This window comes from Hypanus sabinus, chromosome 4, assembly GCF_030144855.1.
Source record: "Hypanus sabinus isolate sHypSab1 chromosome 4, sHypSab1.hap1, whole genome shotgun sequence".
Lineage (NCBI taxonomy): Eukaryota > Metazoa > Chordata > Chondrichthyes > Myliobatiformes > Dasyatidae > Hypanus > Hypanus sabinus.
This window is the reverse complement of record NC_082709.1, coordinates 42,849,836-42,871,915: the sequence shown is the minus strand read 5'-3', so window position 1 is coordinate 42,871,915 and position 22,080 is coordinate 42,849,836. Positions and strand designations below refer to the sequence as shown.

The 22,080-nt window shown below is 39.1% G+C and overlaps 2 protein-coding genes across 10 annotated transcripts in view; one reads left to right on the top strand and one right to left on the bottom strand.

Annotated features, from left to right (window-relative positions):
- Positions 1 to 3,635, top strand: part of dnah7 (dynein, axonemal, heavy chain 7) — a 269,206-nt gene extending 265,571 nt beyond the window's left edge. The window contains exons 63-64 of the mRNA XM_059966905.1: positions 2,918 to 3,021; positions 3,315 to 3,635. Coding sequence (XP_059822888.1) covers positions 2,918 to 3,021; positions 3,315 to 3,521 — 311 coding nt within the window. The 3' untranslated portion in view covers positions 3,522 to 3,635. The remainder of the gene's footprint in view (positions 1 to 2,917; positions 3,022 to 3,314) is intronic.
- Positions 3,636 to 3,734: 99 nt separating this feature from the next.
- Positions 3,735 to 22,080, bottom strand: part of slc39a10 (solute carrier family 39 member 10) — a 67,036-nt gene continuing 48,690 nt past the window's right edge. For all 9 annotated transcript variants that reach the window (XM_059966912.1, XM_059966908.1, XM_059966914.1 and 6 more), the window contains 4 exons: positions 21,735 to 22,061; positions 18,901 to 18,981; positions 9,968 to 10,158; positions 3,735 to 4,838 (listed from right to left, as the gene is read on the bottom strand). In XM_059966912.1, the coding sequence (XP_059822895.1) occupies positions 4,692 to 4,838; positions 9,968 to 10,158; positions 18,901 to 18,981; positions 21,735 to 22,061 (746 nt within the window). In that variant the 3' untranslated portion in view covers positions 3,735 to 4,691. The remainder of the gene's footprint in view (positions 4,839 to 9,967; positions 10,159 to 18,900; positions 18,982 to 21,734; positions 22,062 to 22,080) is intronic.

The window sequence follows — 22,080 nt, the reverse complement described above, 5'->3', positions numbered from 1 at the left end:
AGTAGAGGTGCTGGCATGTCTTGTTCATAACTTCACTTGCATGCTGGACCCAGGAAAGATCCTCTCTTAAAAAAAAACTAAACCGGAGGAATTTGAAGTTGCTGACCCTCTTCACCTCTGGTCAGCCGATGAGACCAGCTCATGGACCTTTGGTTTCTCCTCCTAAAGTCAATAATCAGCTCTTTGCTTTTGCTGACATTGATGAGAGCTTATTAATTGTGGCACCACTCAGCCAGGTTTTCAATATGGCTTCGGAACTGTGCTTAGTCTCACAGTCTTAAGTATAAAGTGAGAAGAGCAGGGGAGAAGCACCTATGGTGATTGAGATTACGGAGGAAATATTGTTGCCAATCAGAACCAACTGGAGTCTGCACGTGAGAAAATTGAGGATCCAGTTGCACAAGGAGCCATTGAGGCCAAGCCCTTGAAGCTTATTGATTAGTTTTGACGGGATGATAATATTGAATGCTGTTGTATTCAATAAAGTGCATCCTGATGTTCAAAGTTCAAAATAAATGTTATTATCAGTGTACAAATATGTAACCACATATAGCCCTGAGATTCACTTCTCTGCATACTCAGCGAATCTATAGAATTGTAACAATGAAAGATCAACCAGAAGACAACAAATTGTGCAAGTGCAAATATAAATAAATAGCAATAAATAATGAGAGCATGAAATAACAAGATAAAGAGTCCTTAAAGGGAAATTATTGGTTGTAGGGACAACTCAATGGTTGGGCAAGTGAGTAGTTTTATTCAAGAGCCTGATGGTGGAGGGGTAGTAACTGTCCTTGAACTGGTGATGTGAATGTGGTTAAGAGACTACTAGACAGGTATATGGAGGAATTTAAGATGGGGGGTTATATGGGAGGCAGAGTTTGAGGGTTGGCACAGCATTGTGGGTCGAAGGGCCTGTAATGCGTGCTACTTTTCTATGTTCTATTAATCCTGAGGCACTTGTACCTTTTACCTGATGACAGCAACAAAAGAAGAGCATGGCCTGGGTGCTGAGGATCTCTTGATGATAGATGCTTCTTTCCTATGCTCGTAGTTCGTGTAGACGTGCTCAATAATTGGGAGGGCTTTACCTGTGATATACTGGGCCAAATCTACTACCTTTTGTAGAATTTTCCATTCAGAGGCATTGGTATTTTCCATACCAGGCCGTGATGCAGCCAGTCAGTACACTCTCCACTACACATCGAAAGAAATCTGTCAGTTTTTGATGACATATCAAATCTCTGCAGTCTCCTAAGGAAGTAGAGGTACTGCCATGCCTCCTTTACAATTGCATTTACATGCTGTGCCCAGGATAGGTCCTTTGTAATAATAACATCCAGGAATTTAAAGTTGCTCACCTCTCTACTTCTGATCCTCTGATGTGTGGACCTTTGGTTTTCCTCTCCTAATGTCTATAATCTGTTCCTTGGTCTTGCTGACATAGAGTGAGAGGTTGTTGCCAATTTTCAGTCCCCCTCCTGTATGCAGATTCATCACCACCTTTGATATGACTCACAATAGCAAACTTGAATATGGTGTTGGAGCTGTGCTTAGCAATACATTGGTAGAGCAGGGGGCTAAGCACACAGCCATGTGGTGCACCTGTGCTGATGGAGATTGTTGAGAGGTTTTTGCTAATCTGAATGGACTGTGGTCTGCAAGTGAGGACATCCCTAATTCAATTGTACAAGGAGGTATTGCAGCCAAGGTCTCGCAGCTTACTGATCAGTTCTGAGTGAGAATGGCATCTACTGTGGACCTGTTGTTTTGGTAGGTAAATTGGAATGGATCCAAGTTGCTTTTCAGGCTTAAGTTGATATTTTGTTACCAATCTCTCAAAACACTTTATCATTATCAATGTAAATGCTATTGGACAACAGTAATTGAGGCAGGTTATGTTCTTCTTAGGCGCCAGTATAATTGAAGCCTGCTTGCAGCAGTTGAGTACCTCAAAGAGGAAGTAAAACATTAAAGATTTCAGTGAACTCTCCAGCCATTTCCGCAAACAAGAGAAAATCTGCAAATGCTGGAAATCCAAGCAAAATGCTGAAGGGACTCAGCAGGCCAGGCAGCATCTATGGAAAACACTAAATAGTTGACTTTTCAGGACAAGACCTTTCATCAGGGCTACACAGATCTTTACTACTTGACCATGTACCCCATTTAGGGCTGAATGCATTTATAAAAGATGCTCTCACATCAGGTTCAGATATAGATCCGGCTCAGAGACTAGATCATCAAAGGTTGCATGAGTCTGTGAAGGTGCTTCCATATTTTGATGGTCTTTGCCAATCAGCCTATGCCAATTTAGTCATCTACAAAATGTTGATAGATGGCTTTGCTTACATCTGCTGAAACATTCTGGAGGTAACTTGAGAGCAGGAATCAATGGGAAGGAAATTGTCAATGTTAGCATAGAGGCAGCAAAGTTGATGAACCCAGAAGGAAGCTAGATATTTATAGTAGGAAATGAAATATGGAATAGCAGGAGATTAGGAAAATTTATCTTGATTAACATACAGCACAGAACAGGCCCTTCAAGCCACATTACCCAACAATCCCCCAATTTCATTCCAGTCTAATCACAGGACAACTTACAATATTTACAATGACCTATTAACACCTTTGGGCTGTGGGAGGAAACCCACATGGTCACAGGGAAAATCCCCTTGTAGGCAGCAGGAATTTAATTCAGGTCACTGATACTGTAAAGCATTGTGCTTACCACTATGCTATCACACTGCCCCCAAGATCAAAGACTTAGAGAAATGCAAGGAAACAAGGTGACGGAAGAGAAGCCTTTGGAGGTAAGTGGAAGGAAGGAATAAAGATTAAGGGCTTAGATATGGAAAATAGAGTTGAAATGAAAAGTTTTGATTGTTCAGCAAATTAAAATGAACTGTTTTATCTGTAGGTGTCTACATAAGAGGTCTCTTTCTAGATGGAGCACGCTGGGACAGGGCTAAGCAAAAACTGGCAGAATCCTATCCCAAAATCCTCTATGACCTGATGCCGGTGGTAAGCTTATTGCAGAAAGGGGATTGGGATGGAATGGCCTGGGGAGAAATCAAGTGAAAGGGACACACGATGGGGAAAAAGTAAAGGGTTGGGTAATTGGAGATAAAAGGAGAGTAGAGGGCGGAGTTATGGAGCAGGCCAAGGGTAAGAGCAGGGAAAGAGAGGGGTTGGTGCCTTGGAGGCAGGGCTGGTTACCTGTAAGAGCTGGCACCAGTGCCCGCTCTCCTTTGCTTCTTGTAACATGCAGAACTAAAGCCACTATTTGTAGTTTATGTTCTGTTTTCCTTTGACAGATGTGGCTAAAGCCTTGTAAAAAGTCTGAAATTGCACCACACCCAGTTTACATCTGTCCAGTTTATAAGACCAGTGAAAGAAGAGGTACACTGTCCACAACTGGACATTCCACAAACTTTGTGATTGCAATGCGAATCCCCACTGATCAGCCTTCTGAACACTGGATTGGCCGTGGAGTTGCTCTGCTCTGTCAACTTAGTTCTTAATGATGTTCTTACCTGCATTGTAATTATCCACTGAAAGTGTGTATGGATGTTATAAATGTCATTTTGTATTTGGTACCTGTGGAGTTAGGGTAATTAAAAAAATATAACAATTGGTTTTATTTTTCATTGTAGATCTAATTATTTTTGTTGGTACATTTTTGTTTGAATACTCCTTTATAATTGTATGTGCAACAATACAATAAAACAGTGGTGTGCATTGTCAGGAATTTATTAAGTAAAACTTCAAATAACCAGTTTCGTTCGTTCAAATTAGTATAATACAAGCTTAGAACATCAAAACTTTTGTTTACTGATAAGCAAAATGCTTTTTGATTTCACTTGTAACAAACACAAAGTCTATGGTACCTTAACACTGAACTTTTCCACCAACTTCAAATTAATTGGTCAGGTTCCATAATCTTTGGCTTTTATGATGAATTATCAATATCCACAAGAATCACAGGTTCCACAACTTACATTTATCATATTTTGGCCAGCTGCACTTGATCACATATGATCGATTATACATTGATTTATACAGTGACAAAAGGAAATGTCACACAGTGACAGGCTAAAGTGGGCATACAAAAATTAACTCCAAACTAATACAAATAGCAAGCAATCTAGCTGATTACTTAGGGACAAGTAAACATGGTTCTGAGGTATTACAATAGAAGGAGGAATGTTAAAATTTAACCCATTTGACACCATCGGCAATTAGGCAATAATGTACATCATTTTCAAACCTAAACCAGAATTTGTATTATGTGCGACACTGATAATGAGTTTTCATGAAACAGCACCATGAATCTAGATGGCATTACAGTTGGTACTGCCACCCATAAACAAACACCTAATACAAGGCATGCGAGAGGAAGTTCTCCAAATAGCTGTTACACATATCACTTTTCCTGATCTAATTGTACTAAATATTTAAGCATTGATTTTGTCTTCTCCATAGATATTTAAAATAAGTTGATTATTTAAGTTTCATACTGAACTATGGAGGCAATCTTGCATCAAACCAACTGAGAAACAGCAGCTGTTGTGGAAATTAATCTATTGTGCTAACAAGTATCACAATTTGCTCTGAAAAGTACATGTACCACTCAATTGTTACATACAAGGCAAAAAGGACCATACAATAGTTCTCATCAAAACTGTTAATCGTTACAAGTGGATTACAATTTGATCCTCAAAAATGGCAATTAGCAGCATGATGGCAAACCCACAGAGCATCCCAGCATTCTGTAGAACAAAGTGTCCAATGTTAGCCTGGCTACGATTATCCGTTGGACGATGTAGCATTTCTGGTAACTGAACATGAGGAGAAGTGAAGAAGCAATTAGGACTTATTTTGAAAACAAACATTTCAATTAATACATCTATCCTGCTATTATAAATTTTTCCCAATCCTATTCATCATGGAATTACATAAATCTTTAGCTCTCATCTTTTCCATCAAAGGGAACAATTTGACTTTGTACATTCTATCTGAATGCATTATTTGAACTATCATATCCCTCTCAACATTCCCAAATTCTTCAGCCTTCCCTCATAAGCTATGAAATATATTTGATAAAAATGTTAACATCAGAACATTCAAATTGTAATATAGCCAGTGTTTCATTACCTGTTTCTTGCTTTTGTACTGCACACCTCTAAGTCCAGGTTCTTATCACCTTTAATCAATTTCTCAATTTGTCCTACTTTCAAACACTTATGTACGTAGACACAGAATGCTCTTATTTACAACACAATGTAGATTTTAAAAAAAGAATTGTATACTTCACATTGTCTATCCAATTCATCTTATCAAAACATGTCAAGTATCACTTTCATGTGTTCAACTTAATCTGACACATCCTGCTCATTCCAGACAAGTGTATACTCTGTAACTTCCTCTTTACATCCAGGTCATGATCATAAAAGTTTATGGCCCTAGCACTGATCCATCAGCAGTACTACTCCCCCAATTACCTAGCACCTTGAAAAACAACTATTCATACCTAATCACATTCTTGGAGCCAATCTAATTTCTCACTCATGAAGCCACTGGCTTTATGCTGTGGAGTTCAACTTTACTGACATTTTAACTGAATACCATAGAACACTACAGCACAGTACAGGCCCTTCAGCCCTCCATGTTGTGCTGACCCATATAATCCTTAAAAAAAGTACTAAACCCACACTACCCCATAACACTCCATTTTTCTTTCATCCATGTGCCTGTCCAAGAGGCTCTTAAATACCCCTAATGTTTTGGCCTCCACCACCATCCCTGGCAAGTTATTCCAGGCACTCACAATCCTCTGTGTAAAAAACTTACCCCAATGTCTCCCCTAAACTTCCCTCCCTTAATTTTGTACATATGCCCTCTGGTGTTTGCTATTGGTGCCCTGGAAAACAGGTACTGACTATCCACCCTATCTATGCCTCTCATAATCTTGTAGACCTCTATCAAGTCCCCTCTCATTCTTCTACACTCCAAAGAGAAAAGTCCCAGCTCTGCTAACCTTGCTTCATATGACTTGTTCTCCAGACCAGGCAACATCCTGGTAAATCTCCTCTGCACTCTCTCCATAGCTTCCACATCCTTCCTATAATGAGGTGACCAGAATTGAACACAATACTCTAAGTGCGGTCTCACCAGAGATTTGTAGAGTTGCAACATGACCTCTCTACTCTTGAACTCAATCCCCTTGTTAATGAAGCCTAACATTCCATAGGCCTTCTTAACTACCCTATCAACCTTTGCAGTGACCTTGAGGGATGTATGGATTTGAACCCTAAAGTCCCTTGGTTCATCCACACTCTTACGTAACTGACCATTAATCCTATACTCAGTCTTCTGGTTTGTCCTTCCAAAATGCATCACCTCACACTTGTCCGGATTGAACTCCATCTGCCATTTTTCTGCCCAACTCTGCATACCTTTTGGAAGTCTATTCTCATCAAGTCAAACTACTCTCATTAAAGAGAAAAAAAACAACAGTTGTGTCACTGTTTGGCCAAACGGGTTATTTGCCTTTCACAAATCTGCACTGGCTTCCAATAATTGATACTCCCAACTAACTTAATTCTGTCCTGGATTCACACAAAATGCTGGCAGAGATCAGCAAGCCATGCAGCATCCATGGAAAAGAGTAAACCGTTGACTTTTCAGGCTGAGATCCTTCATCAGAACTAGAAAAAAAAATGAGAATTTAGAGCAAGAAGGTGGGGAAAGGGAGCAGCTTTCTCCCGCCACTCACCTCCTGCTCCAACTCATTTTATTTTCCACTCCTGATGCAGGTCTTAGCCTGAAATGCCGACTATTTTACTCTTATCCATGAATGCTGCCTGGCCTGCAAGTTCCTTCAGCATTTTGTGTGTGTTGCTTGGATTTCCAGCATCTGCAGATTTTCTCAACTCTGTCCTGGATTATTGTTTCTGCAAATAAAGTAGACTGTGGTCACTTCCCTTTTTGAGCAATGATTCACCATTGGAATTCTTCAGTTCCTTGACATCATCAATACATCTAAGCCTGCACTTTCAGAATTACTATCTGTCCCTTAATGCAGGGTGCAAACCAATGTGATCTTCGTGATTTAGCTACTCTATATACAGCCAACTGTGTACTTCTTTCAATTTTTAGTGTATCTAACATTTTGACTAATTTTCTTTTACTGTCTATACGCTAGGTTCTTTACTTGGACCAGTGGATCCTTGAGTACATCATGTTAAATTTTTCACATATTTAATTTCATCCAACATTTTTCCATTAGTATGCTGCAATGATAAAATGTGCTATTGAAGAATTTTGCACAGATGCCACAAACTTCAGTTGCTAAAAAGCAGTAAGTGTACAGCATCTCAATAGAAAGGAGCAAAATCAGCAAAATGTCTGAAAGACATACTTAGATGAGATCCTTAAACAATGCTCTCCAAGTATTACTGTCAATTTGAAAATAAAATGCGAGGAGGTTGACAAGGACAGAACCGATAATGTTCCAATCTAATTACTGCACTGCAGTTCATCAATTTTGTTTTGGATGGTTTATATGTGAAATGCTCAGTTTTATTGCAGTGGAACTTTTACAGGTGCTTGATAAATGCATGCAGCTGCCCAAGGATTCCCAAGGCAGGAAACTGCTTGTGTCATCTCTATGGATGAAATTATATTTTAAATACATTAATCTACTGAATTGCAGGTGGGGTTTGTACTGACAGTGGATCATACAGAACCTTTCAGGGATTAAGATTAAGAAGATTCTTCATTCCTAGTCCTGGTTTCAAACAATGCAAATTTTCTCCATTATCTCATGAGGCCAGAACAGCTGCTCAATATTAATAGGGACAAATTGAAATTTTTCAACCTCCAAGTGAGAATAAGACAATATACTGTAAGTGGCATAGGCAGCATTGCATTACATTTCAGTGAAGTGAACAATATATCCTCTCTAAATTCTTACAATTAATATTCTAATGAGTTGGTGGGATCAGTGTTGATGCTTATTTTGCATTCTGTATTTATATTTCAGTTTCCCTACAAATACCAGGGAGTTTTCAATACTATTAAAAGACATTTTGACAAAAATACATTCAGTCGGTCTTCATGCCTAATACAAAACAATGAATTATTGCTGCCTGAAGGTAAATGGCAGCTTCGTTACTTTCTTCACCATTAGTGCTATATCCACAAATAGTCCTTTAGAATTAACTGCAGCACACTTGATCTTTGTCAATAATTTCGTATCAGTATGGATGAACTGAAATTGTTCAACATTGTTTCTCCAATCTAATCTGGCAAACTTCTGCAAAGCAGGTAGCTGATCAATACTCGATACACAATTGTGTAACAAATTCTATACTGCAACAACTTACTGACTCTAAAGAGCCATCTTACTCGACTATTCTCAGTGGCCACAATAAGGATCACTACAGAAATAATCACCCCACACACTGCCCCAGAACCCATCCTAATCCCCTTGTACTCCACTCAGGATCAGAGGGCCACTACTGGCAAAGCAGGAAGCCAGCAACAACTCCATTCTTTGAGCAAGCTTCCTGTGGAGCGTGACTAGTGCCAGCAAATGGGACCAGGTTTAGGAACAGATCAGAGGATCAAATTCCTTTGAACCTAGAGTTTGACATGAATGACACTTAAGTAACTCATATTTTGAATATGGTACAGAGGGGACTGAAATTTCTTGTCTTTGATTGTACTTTACAGCTCTCAAAACTAAGTAAGGTATTTAAACTACCATTTTCCCATTAAACATTTTGCTAACTGAAAAATAAATAAGAAAATGGAATTAAAATGTTTCAAAAACAAAGATACAAAGTTAATAGTCTAATTGCAGTATCTTCTATAATATGAAAGCATGGACTACTATTAATATACAATAATTGGAAGCCAATAAATGTAAGAAAGAATGATTATTGCATAGATTTTCCTCAAATACTCAGATTCATCTTATTTAATGAGCAGAAGTTTAAGGCCCTTTCAAATAATTATTGATTTTGTTTTCCCAACTGAAGGGTTTTTCAAAGGTTTTGTTTTATATGAAAGGAGCTAGAATAATGGCGTCAGTATTGCAAAAACAAGGGGAATACTGGGACTCTGCCTTTCTTCACGCCTTTGTCCCAAACTCTCAGTGCAGGAGAGCTTAATAATATAGTATTAAAAAAAGCCTTCAGCAATATTTAAAAAGTGTACATCCATAAAGCCCATGCCTGCATTTTATGACTTGGAGAACTTTCATTTAAGTTCAACTTAAATTTGATTAAATAGATTTTTAAAGATCATTAAATCCACTTCCCCTAGAGTAATCTTTTTTTTAATTCAGCGAAATCAGCTTGCGTATAATGAGGGAGGTTGGTGAACAGTAGAGAAAGAATGGAAATCTCAATTGAATGAAAGCATTTGGAAAATTTTAATTGCACTCTTAATTTTCCAATGGGTTTTAAAATTAGCAATTGAAATAACTGCTAAGCTACTTGTTAAGTTCAACATGAAAAGGGAAAAAAGGAACTAAAGAAAATAAGTCGAGCATTTGAAACAAATTAAAAAAACAGATGTAATCCAACAAAAAAGTGACGAGATTCAGTGCAAGAACCAAAACTGTTCATTCTTCATTACCCACATCTTGGATCTGGAGCAAATTGGAATGTGAATTTTTAAATGTTTACAACTAATTTATACTGACAGACAGAACAATTTACATAAACAATTTACATAAAACACAATTTATTGATAAGTTTAGGTATTGTAATCACAATTTCTAGTAAGGTTTTTATCAAATATGACACGTTACTCATTTTTAAGAATGTTTTATGTTTGCTGATTTAGTAAAAGGTTTGGCAATAATTTATATTAACTGTTAAAATTAGGTTCAATTTAATTATTGAAGTGCATACCTTATGGCACAATGATGCAGAGTATATTGTCCAATAGTACTTACCATATCTACCAATGCCACATATAGGAACATGCCTGCCGTGATGGCAAAGATCCACTGGGTTAAATTATGGGTATACTGTCCCACAGCTATACCTATTACTACACCAACATATGCAAGTAGAGCTGACATGAGGTTGTAAACGATAGCTTGTTTCACAGACATCCCTGCATTAATTAAAACAGCAAAATCACCTGGAGAGAGAAAAAAAATTACAAAAGTTACAAAACAGTAAGATCCCACTTTTTTAATTGATTTTTTAAAATTTCATTTGGATCAGATGTTTTAATTTTAAAAATCTTAAATGTTTCCTTAAGGGGAAATCTTGCCTGTCAAATCTGTTAGAATGCTTTGAGGAAATAACAGCAGGATACCTAAGGAGTGTAAGTGGATGTTATTTATTTGGATTTTCCAAAGGCATCTGACAAGGTGCCACACACGTGCTGCTTAACAAGACGAGAACCAGTAGTATTACAGGAAAGATAGGTAGAACGCTGACTGGCAGGAGGCATGAGTGGGAAAAAAGACAGCCTTTTCTGGTTGGTATTGGGACCATTTCTTTACATGCTTTGTGGCCAAGTTTGCGGACGATATGAGGATAGGTGGAGGGGCAGGTATTGTTGAAGAAGCAGAGAGGTTGCAGAAGGACTTAAGACAGATTAGGAGAATGGGCAAAGAAGTGGGCAGATGGATTACAGTGCCAGGAAGTGTACTATCATGCACTTTAATAGAAGGAACATAAGTATAGACTATTTTCTAAATGGGCAGAAAAGTCAAAAATCTTGTGCACAGGGACTCATTTAGGATTCTCTAAAGGCTAACTTGCAGGTTTAGCCAGTGGTGAGGAAGGCAAATGCAGTGCTAGCATTCATTTAGAGCGGACTAGAATATAAAAGCAAGGATGTAATGCTGAAACTTTGTAAAGCACTTGTGAGCTCTCACAAGTACTGTGAGCAGTTTTGGGGTTCTTATCCAAAATGTGCTGACATTGGAGAGGATTCAGAGGAAGTTCATGAGAATGAATCTGAAATTAAAGGGATCATATGACGACCATTTGATGGCTCTGAGCCAGTCACTGAAATTTAAAAGAATGATAGGGGTGGGGGTGGAGTGTGGTGAGGAAGTCTCATTGAAACTTTTTGAATGTTAAAAGGGCTAGCTAGAGTGATTGTGGAGAGGATGTTTCCCTCACATCTTGAGAGGGAGTCTAGAACTAGAGGGCAAAGTCAGAATAGAAGGACGTCCATTTAGAATGAAGATGAGGAGGAATTTCTTTAGCCTGATGGTGGTGAATTTGTGGAGTTAATTGCCACTGGCAGCTTTGGAGGCCAGGTGATTGAGTGTCTTTGAGGAGGAGATTGTTAGGTTCTTGATTAGTCAAGGCATGAAAGCTTATGGGGAGAAGACAGGAGAATTGGGTTGAGAGGGAAAATGGATCAGCAATGATAGGCCGAATGGTCTAATTCTTCTCCTATGTCTTATGTTCTTATGTAATATTGCTTATCACAAAACAACAGGTGGGTTTAGGGTGACTTCAATTGTATTAAGCAAACCCAGCATTTATCTTGTCTCAAACTGTCATTGTGGTTGGATTATAATACAACTCTAATGTATTAATTTAAGTAAAACACACACTAAACACCAAATTAACATTCAGAAATCCTACAGAGTACTGCACAAGTCGAATATCAAGATACATGTAGCAACAGCTCTAAAGCCCAGGAAAGAGCACAGGTGTTAGTTATTTATATGGCTACCAAAATATTTATTTTTGTATCAATATATTGCTTATCCCACAGCTAACAAGGCATTTTAGTATGATAAAATTATTAATAATTTGCTTCCCAGATTTGTCAAAGCAAACCAAATCTCTCTATTACTCTGTCACTGTAGCATCTGTATTTAACCTCATGCCTAATTTTTCAGATTCCCAATACTACTGGCATTTTAACAGAAAAATCTCTGCTTTTAAATAATGTGGTTCTATCCTCACAAAATTCATTTTGATGCGTCAAGAAATGGAGGCTTCATATTATATCTCAGAGCGAAAGAATTTCAATACTTCTGTTCCAGTTGTCCTTTAGAGTGATAGAAGAAGCTAGTTCTAAAGAAAGAAACCTCTTGCACTCGATTTTTTATTTCAGTTTTCTCCAAAGGTGAAGGAAATATAGCTGCTTTAATGTTACTACTTCACCAAGAGAAAATTTAGGTAATTACACAAACTTTTGAAAAAAAAAGCCATTACTTGTTAAATGACAAGAAAATCAAGAAGCAGACAATTGCAGTACATCACATTTGTAGTGTGGAAGTTTTTTCACATCCACTGCCAATTGGAAACAGGGCAGACAAAATGAATTCAGCACCTGAACTACAGATTCTCTTGTGTTATTTCCAACAATATAGCTGACAAAAAGGGGAAAAAAGAATCCAAGAAACAGATTAAACTGTTTTTGAGGGCAGCAATAGATTATTGGATTTGCTAGTAATTGTTTTGAGCAAAAGAATAGTTGTGTAGATACAATAAAAATTAATTTGTTCCAAATAGTTGCTACTAACACAGCAACTGAAATAGTATTGAAATATTCTGCGTTTTTATAATTGTATACTTGCTAACCATAAATAAAAAACAAAAGCTGACAGGGCATGTAAAATGCTGACAACTCTGAGAAAAGGCCTGAGTCTAGGCCAAATATAAAAACAAGAGTTACACAAATGTTAGGCTCAATCTGTGGTCATACCAAATAATTCCATTACTGAAACTGCAGGAAATTAAAGTGCACAAAACTGTATTTTGCTGAGACAAACACCAAACTACAGAAAGGGAATATACAAGCACTTAAATCAAAGAATTTAGTTTCAAGGGAAGTGCTGACAGCAGAATTGTCCTTTAACTTTTTTACTGTTGTTAGCATCTTGAAAACCACTAAGTAGCATCAGCTTCCCTGAGTTGACAGCGTTAACAGCAACCAGCTATTTGGGGTTTAAATCTGTTGTGTAACTAATCTATCAGTAATATTGGAGTAATATTATAAATATATTGTTTAAATGATTTGTGATGGTTGTATGTATGAAATGCATGACTGGCATACGTTGTTGTGTCACTGTGTCATATGCGTGCATCTTGCTTAAAGTAAAAACAAAGTTAGACTCGCATTCCTGGCTCCCTTGTTTTGAAGTTACAAAACGTAACAAAATCTCACACAGTCTTGGAGTTCTATGAAGGACATGAAGAGAAAATGCTAAATGGACAGTTGTGCCTTCACTAACACTTTAAGTAAAGCTATTAGTTTGTAAAGGTTCAGTAAAAACCCCAATGGCATTAACTGTGGGAGGGCAGAGTATTCTTCCTGGTCAGTTTTCAAATCTCAAAAGTAAGTTCAGGGTTGAGATTTATGAAGGATGGAAACCTAGCTCTTCAATGGCTGCTGATCAGGTATAGAAATGGAATGGGTAACATTTTCGAGATAACTGAAGTTCATGGTGCCCCCAAATCAAGCACTGAGCATCAATTCAGTATGATTTAAATTGCAAAGAATGGGGGGTGAGGAAGGGGTGGATGAATGATACTGTTTTCCAAAAGGAACTTAGTGAAGGCTGACAGGTCACCAACAGGTTGACACAATATACGTGACGTGTACAATATACACATGTACCAGTATAAAAGATCTGGACAATGAGAACTAAAGATGTGTAGATCAATACAATTTTCTTCCTAGTTAGTTAAGTTGAACATACTAGTGTAGTAAATGGTGAGATACATCAATAAACAAGCATGTGAAACTCAGTTGAACAAGATAGGAAGCCACTGGTTTGGAAAGGTTGCAGTACATTTGGCTCTGTGTCATTTTAAATTTTGAATGTGGAATTGCTGAATGCCATTTAGAACAGGTGCAAGCAGTGAAGAACATATAGCAGTGTGCCAATCCCTTGTTCCTAGTGATGCTGGGATCATGGAAATATAATGCCATAGAAAACTACTAAACGCTTTGTTATGAGTGATGGACAGAGCTGATGGAAATGGGGTGCAGAGTTAACCATTCCCCCCCCCCCCCCCCGAGAACTATTGCTGTTGGGAGAGGGAGGGAGAGGGAGGGGGGGGGAGAGAGAGAGAGGGGGAGAGGGAGGGGGAGAGGGAGGGGGAGAGGGAGAGGGAGAGGGAGAGGGAGGGGGAGAGGGAGAGGGAGGGGGAGGGGGAGAGGGAGGGGGAGGGGGAGAGGGAGGGGGAGGGGGAGGGGGAGGGGGAGAGGGAGAGGGAGAGGGAGAGGGAGAGGGAGAGGGAGAGGGAGAGGGAGAGGGAGAGGGAGAGGGAGAGGGAGAGGGAGAGGGAGAGGGAGAGGGAGAGGGAGAGGGAGAGAGAGAGAGAGAGAGAGAGAGAGAGAGAGAGAGAGAGAGAGAGAGAGAGAGCACGCCCAGGCAAGAACATCTGCTGCAAATGAGAGGGGACTGTTAATCTATTGTATTTTGACTCTTCCTGGATTGTTTACCTTTCACTACAAGGACTTGTTAACATTCCTCAGGAGACAGCAGGAGTGGCCTGATTTGACGAACACAGTCATTCAGAGTTGATGGATAGCTGAGACCCTGTTAGTAGGGATAAAAGACAGGTCTGGAGAGACACCCTTCAGACACACCAGTGAACACTGACTGAGTGTTGTGAACCCACAGAAAGGTGGGGGGGGGAGGGGGGGGGTTTTCGGAGACCGAATCAGGAGATCGATCAATAAAGCTCACAGTGTTACGGCAGGGCCAGTGGGGACTTGTGTGTGTGTCCACTCATGCCAGAGTGACGAGTCCACCACAGAAGAATGGTCTAGCTGAAGAACAGATGGGTCATAACTAAATGACAACAACGATACGACAGAATCAGAAAGCAATAGAAGGTTTGCCTGCTGTAGCTGTTACCTCTCGCTCTCTCTCTAACGATTACAACACAACAACCATAACTACCTCAGGATGCATGAACTGAACTTTATACTTTCCTATGACAATTCATTTACCCCTAGACATCGATAGAGCTTGTTCATTATTGCTTATTATTATTCCTACTTTTAGGTTTATTACTGCTAACTTGTTTTATATGTATATTTGCATTTTTGATACTGTATTGTGTAGTTTACTAATAAATGTCTTCAGTTTTGGTACCACCAGACTCCAACGGGTTCTTCTATCTTTGCTGGTCTGACACCCAGTTACAGGGTACATAACAGCTTAAAAACTGCAGATGCAAGATGGGAATTCAATGCATGTGATTAGCTTATTTTCAGAACATTTGTGAAGAAATTTTGCGCCGGAAATAGAATCCATAAAATAACATACTGCCTATGAGCCATAACAAAACTGGCTTGGCTCTTAAATGAAGAATAAAATTAACTCATGTCTGATCAAGTGTGTGAGCGTAAGATCAAAAGGTATAGGAGCATAATTAGGACATTTGGACCATTGACCATTGAGGGGTTTATTTTTCCCCTCAACCCCATTCTCCTGCCTTCTTCCCGCAACCGTTGATGCTATTACTAATAAAAGTCCATCAACCTCTGCTTTAAATACACCCAATGACTTAGCTTCCACAGCTGTCTGTGGCAATGTATTTCATAGTTTCACCACACTCTGGCTAAAGATATTCTTCTATATCTCTGTCTAAAAGGATGTCGTTCTATTCTGAGGTCAAGACTCCCATTATTGGAAACATCCTTTCCATATCCACTCTATTTACATTTCAATGAGACTTCCCCACCCTCCCCAAATTCTTTTGAACTCCATCAAGTATAGGCACAGAGCCATCAAACACTCTTCATAAGTTAACCTTTCCAGGGATCATTCTTGTAAACCTCCTCTGGCCCCTACAAATTCCAGCACATTCTTTTTTAGATATAAGGCAAAAACTGCTCAGATTGCTTCAAATGTGGTCTAATGTCTTATAAAGCTCCAGCATTATATCTTTAACCTAGTCCTTTCAAAATGTGTGTTAACATTGCATCTGCCTTCCATACTACTGACTCAACCTGCAAGTTTACCTTTATGGAATCCTGTGCTACAACTCAAGTCCCTGTGCACCTCTGATTTCTGAATTTGCGCCAATGTTTAGCCTATATCTATTTCTTCTACCAAAGTATGACCATACACTTCCCACTGTCATATCTGTGTCCATTCTCTTAACCTGTCCAAGTCCTTTGGTAGACTCAATGCTTCCTCAACACTACTTGATCCTCCACCTATTTTTGCATCTAACAAACATGGCCACATAGTCATCAATTCTGTGATCCATATAACATGAAAAGTAGTTGATCCAACACTAATCCTTGCAGGACACCACAAAGGCCCCCTTCATTCCAATTCTTTGTTTGCTGACAGTCCTTGAATCTTCTGTCCATGGTAGTATCTTTCCTGTAAAAGCCATGGAGTCTTATCATAGTCATTATGTATGGTAGAGATGACTCAGAGAGGGTCACAGTAGCGTATCAGTTAGCATGATGCTTTATAGTGCTAGCAATCACTGATCTAGGTTCAATTCCTACCACTCTCTGTAAGGTGTTTGTATGTTCTCCTCATGATTACGTAGGTTTCCTGTGGATACTCCGGTTTTGCCCCACATTGGCATTAGAAGCATGACAACACTTGTGAGCTAGCAAATACACGGACTGTGTTGGTCACTAACACAAAAATAACACACTTCAATGTATGTTTTGACGTACTTGTGACAAATAAAGGTAATAATTCCTTTTTATTTTTTTCAAAAATAAGGAACATCTTTAAACACCAGAACTACCAGGATGGCAACACCTCTTCTACATTAATTTAATTCAATATATTATTAAGAAATCTATCCTTACACTTTTCTGCACATTGTAGATGAAAAGACTCCAAACAAGGCTATTAACCTGCTACTGGCTCACCTAAAGCCACGAAGGCAGATTTCACCTATGATGAGCCAAATGGAAGGTGGGTGATGTGCAACTGGGCTTAGAAAAAACGGCAAGCTAGTTTGAATACTTTTGAGGATGGATTCTTAAAGCAGCACATGCTTAAAAATGGCAAAATTTCCTAAATTCAGTTCTTCTCTTACACATCTGAGAAACTCATATCTCATAACAAACTCCCTACAATACTGCAACTTGGTTAGGTACATCACAAAAAGCCCATTTCCTTATTTCATTCATACCTACTTGTTGTTAGTACAACTACAGATTAAATCTACTATCTCAACACTGACCCCTTTGATTTAATCGAAATGCTTTCCAACTCTTCCTCAGCTTCTACTCAAGGCAAAAAACTTCCACATTACAGAATTGTTATTACTCTGCTCTATCCTCAGTCACTATGTGAAAAATGTGACCATGCGATACAGAGCTTATGTTGCCGGTAATCAGCAGGAACTCAAGAAATGCAGCTACGATTGGTACAAATTCATCATGGCAGTGAAACAATACAGGGACAAAATCCAGAACCAACCTTCCACCAACAATACACACAGCTTATGGAAAGGTCTGCACACCATTGCAGTCTTTAAAGCTCAACACAGTGGAGTTCCCAATATCGCTGCCTCTCCCCCAGACGAGCTAAACCTTTTTTATGCTTGATTTGATGTTGCCAGCACTGAGACCCTGAAGAGACCTACAGCTGATGCGACCTGCAGAATTGGTAATCTCTGAGGACGAAGGAAGGTGTTTCCAATGATTTGACAGTCGCAAGGCTACGGGACTGGACAGCATCCCAGGGTAGGTACTCAGGATGTGTACAGCACAGCTGGTAGGTGTGTTTACAGACATTTTTAATCTCCCCCTCTCCCAGGGTAGAGTGCCCTCCTACTTCAAAACATCCACCATTGTCCCTGTACCAAAAATGATCATGGTAACATGTCTAAATGACTGCTGTCCTGTTGCACTCACCTCAATAATAAGCAAATGCTTTGAGAGACTGGTCAAGGACCACACCTGAAGCATGCTACCACCCATACTGGACCCCTACAATTTGCCTACCGACACAACCAATTGACAGATGATGCAATAGCCACAGCTCTACACACCGTCCTTACACATCTGGAAAAGAATGCTTATGTGAGAATGCTGCTCATGGACTACAGTTCAGCATTCAACACCATAGTTCTCTCCAGGCTCAGCATCCTGACTGGCTTCATCACTGCATGGTATGGAAACTGTACTTCGCTCAAATGCAGGACTCTGCAGAGTGGTGCAGTCAGCCCAGCATCTGTAGATGTGAACTACCCACTATTCAGGACATTTACAAAGACAGGTGTATAAAAAGGGCCCAAAGGATCACTGGGGACCCGAGTCACCCCAAGCACAAACCATCCCAGCTGCTTCCATCCAGGAAACAGTACCACAGCATAAAAGCCAGGACCAACAGGCTCTGGAACAGCTTCTTCCACCAGGCCATCAGACTGCTTAACTCATGCTGAAACAACTGTATTTCTATGTTATATTGACTATCCTGTTCATTTATTATAAATTGCACAATGCACAGAGAAGTAACATAAAGAGTTTTATACCTCATGTGTATGAAGGATGTAAGTAACAAAGTCAATTCAATTCAAATGCAAGTCATCACTTCTTATTCCTTTCCTACTGGAGCAACCAGCAGTACCCACTATCAAAACATGGTTTCATTTTCTCTTTGCTGGGGGAATTAATTATACTCTCTCATTATACAGCTATAGATTTTCAACCACAGCATCATACATAATTTATAATCAACATACACACACTATATATATTATATAGATATACATATATACACACATAAACACATATACGTAAACACAGACACACAGAGCTTATAATTCCTTGGAATTTTAAATTTTTGCTCTTTCTGCTCATACTTTTGATATTAGCAAAATTTATTATGAACATTTTCTCCTCCCGTTTCAAAATCAGTGACACTGCAGGACAATTTATTCTAACAAAAGTAAAGCAAAATACCCAGCTCGTGAGGAAGCTCATGACAAAACACAGCGATGGAAGTACTCAATCCCCCTGTGATGGAAGCACTGAAGGCAGCACCTACAGGAGAGAAAAGCCCTATTTAATCATATAGATAAGTTATGCAATCACGCATTTATTATTTAGAATCAATAGAAGAATGATATTTACAAAATTTATATCGAACACTCAAACCTTTATCGTCATTAACTTTAATTTTAAACAGGTGCAATGCACTGAAGGGAACCTGCAGGCTGTGAAAAGCACAATGCAAAATTATCTTCTTATTTCATTTTAATGTAAAATCTGTAGCACAGTTGAAAGCAATTGCTGAATTTATTGGTGAGTTTTAAGATTACTGTCAGAATGAAGGTGATTATTCAGAATGTGCAACAGTTCTTAGTTAACATTTTAATTGCAGGTATGAAGAGCATCCACATCATCTTTGCCTTGCTAGTGCTAACCCAATTTTAAAAATACAATGCTTAGTCTAATCCATGAATTCTCAATATTGGAGTATAAAAACTAATAAAGACTATGCTTGTATTTTAATGTAGTCATTTTTAGTTTAGTCACAGAATATCTACCACAAATATTTTAAAATTCAATAGTTCTCTAAAAAGCTATCTTAAAATTGACCACATTAGAATTTTGGAGAAAATGTTAAATCTAATCGCTCTGGGAATTAATGCAAGACTTAAATTGTTACCTAAATTATCCAAATTGTGAACAATCAAGTTTTTATGCTATCACTGGAGAACTCCAAACTGAGCCAAGTAAGAACTTCAATTCTGAATAGCACAAGATCAGGCCTATGATGCATTGATAGTGGGGGGTTGGGAAGTTGCTGATATTTGCAGATCATAATGTCCATCCCCTTGTATAGTGAGTAGAAGCAGAATCCCATCTTGAACACATTAAACAAAATTCTTTCTAAGTATAATTCAACTCTGTGTGATGGGGTCCTGAATTACCCCTTTGAACTACATTTTTGAAAAGAGAGGGGGAGTTGTTGTTCAACACCGGACATCTTGTTATTAAGAGAGAGAGAGAGAGACAAAGACTGCTTGGAGATGGTGTTATGGTTTCTCTGCATGCTTACGCTTTTACAAGGACACTGTCAGCTTCTGTATTCCTAGAGAGAGAAGGGAGGAGCTGTTTGATGGACAGCTGGTGTTCAGCACAGTGAGATAAACAGGCCCGCTGATGGACCTATAAACACATGGTTTTGGACACTGAATGAGCTTTGTTGTGCCTATAGAAAAGGTGAGTTTTGGAGGATCGAACAATGGCTCTCGCAGTGTGTAAAGGGTGTGACCGGTGGGGTGTTAGTCCTGTGTCCAACCCTCACCTGGGTTAATGATTCCACCACAGAAGAATGGTCTCCTTTTTGTGGTCACATTTGGTGACTTTAAAGGAAGAGAAGAGGGGAGAGGAAGGTTTGAAACAGAAGAAACCTAGTGACAAAGAGGTCACTATTTGGGTTCTCTCCTCTATAGCCCATAAGGGTGAGTTTGAGTTCCATTCGAATACGAAAGTGTGACTGTCACGTAGCTAATCCACAGGAGTGGGTTCTCTGCTGAGGGGGAAACCTTTGTGATTACCGCTTGTGCGTTACCCTTGTTTGTGTGTGGTAGTTCACTGAAGAAAGGCACCCCTGTGGCAAATCAATGTAGGAATTATTTCGTATGTCGTGGAACTGAATAAGTGGCTATCACGTTGTGTGTTTGGGGTAACCTTGTGTGGAAACTACCTGTGTGTGAAAATCCTGGCCTGGGTTGGTAGTTTTACCACTTGAAGATGGTACCTCAGTGATAAACTACTGCTGGTGAAAATCCATACGTGGATTCTGTTTGAGTATCCTGTGGCCACCACTTTGGGATGATCCGCAACTGAATTCGGGTGTGGTACCACTTGTGTTGAAAAGATATTTGTTGAAGATCACTGTCGGCGATACTTCGTGTCTGGAGTGGAACAACTTTGGAGATAAAACCTACTGTTATTGTTATTTTGGAATATCGACGTAATTGCCTTCTCATAACATATGCCTTTGGATTACAAATCTCTCTCTCTCTCTATCACTACTCAATACCACAAACTGAACTGAACTTCACTCATCATTGTAAGACTGTATCCATTTACCCCTAGGCTTGAAGAAGCTTGGTTTTCCTATTTCCACACACACACACATATATATAAAATCATTGCTAACCTGTTTGATATATCTGCATTTATATTACTGTATTGTGTGGTTACTAATAAATAGCATTAGTTTATAGCAATACCAGACTCCATGGTGTTTTCTATTTCTGCTGGTTCTTTCACAGGGTACGTGACATCTGAAACACTATCAAGTTTTGATAGGGTAGCATGGTAGTGTAGCAGTTAGCATAATGCTATTACAGTGTCAGTGACATGGGTTCAATTCCACCACTATATCTGTAAGAAGTATGTACATTTTTCACGTGACCACATGGGTTTCCTTCAGGTGCTGTGTTTTCCTCCCACATTTCAAAGATGTACGGGTTAGTAAGTTGTGGACACGTTAATTTGGCACCAGCAGCAGGGCAACACTTATGGACTGCCTCCCACAAATCTTCAGACTGTGTTGGTCATTGATGATGTATTGCATTGTATGTTTCAATGTACATGTGACAAATACAGCCAATCCTTAAAATAATAAAAAGACTTGTTTAAGTTTCAAAGTAACAGGAAATTTTGTACATTACTGTAATGTAACTGATACTCTTTCCAGATTTTGTTTACAGCGAATTACATCAGGACCCTGCAGAAGCAATGATTTTGGGAAACAGAAGCTAGTATTTTCTCCTTACCTATTGCAAGTCCATCACTGAAGTTATGCATGCCATCTCCCATGATAACCATCCAAGCAATATTTGCTATGCCGGCATCTTGCATCTCTTTATTAGAATGGCAGTGACCATGAGAATGATGTGTAGAATTTGAATGATGCTTTTCAGACATCATTTTACTTTCATGATTTGGAGTGAAACTATCAATTTCACTGTGCGAATCATGGATGTAAACAGACTTCAGGTCAGGAGTAACAGATGCCTTTGACGGGGATCTCAGTGTGCCATCAAGATCAGTGAGCTGGGTTACGTCGTGCTGCTCACTGAAACCATCCTGTTGGTCTGTTCCTGAAAAACAGGAATTACT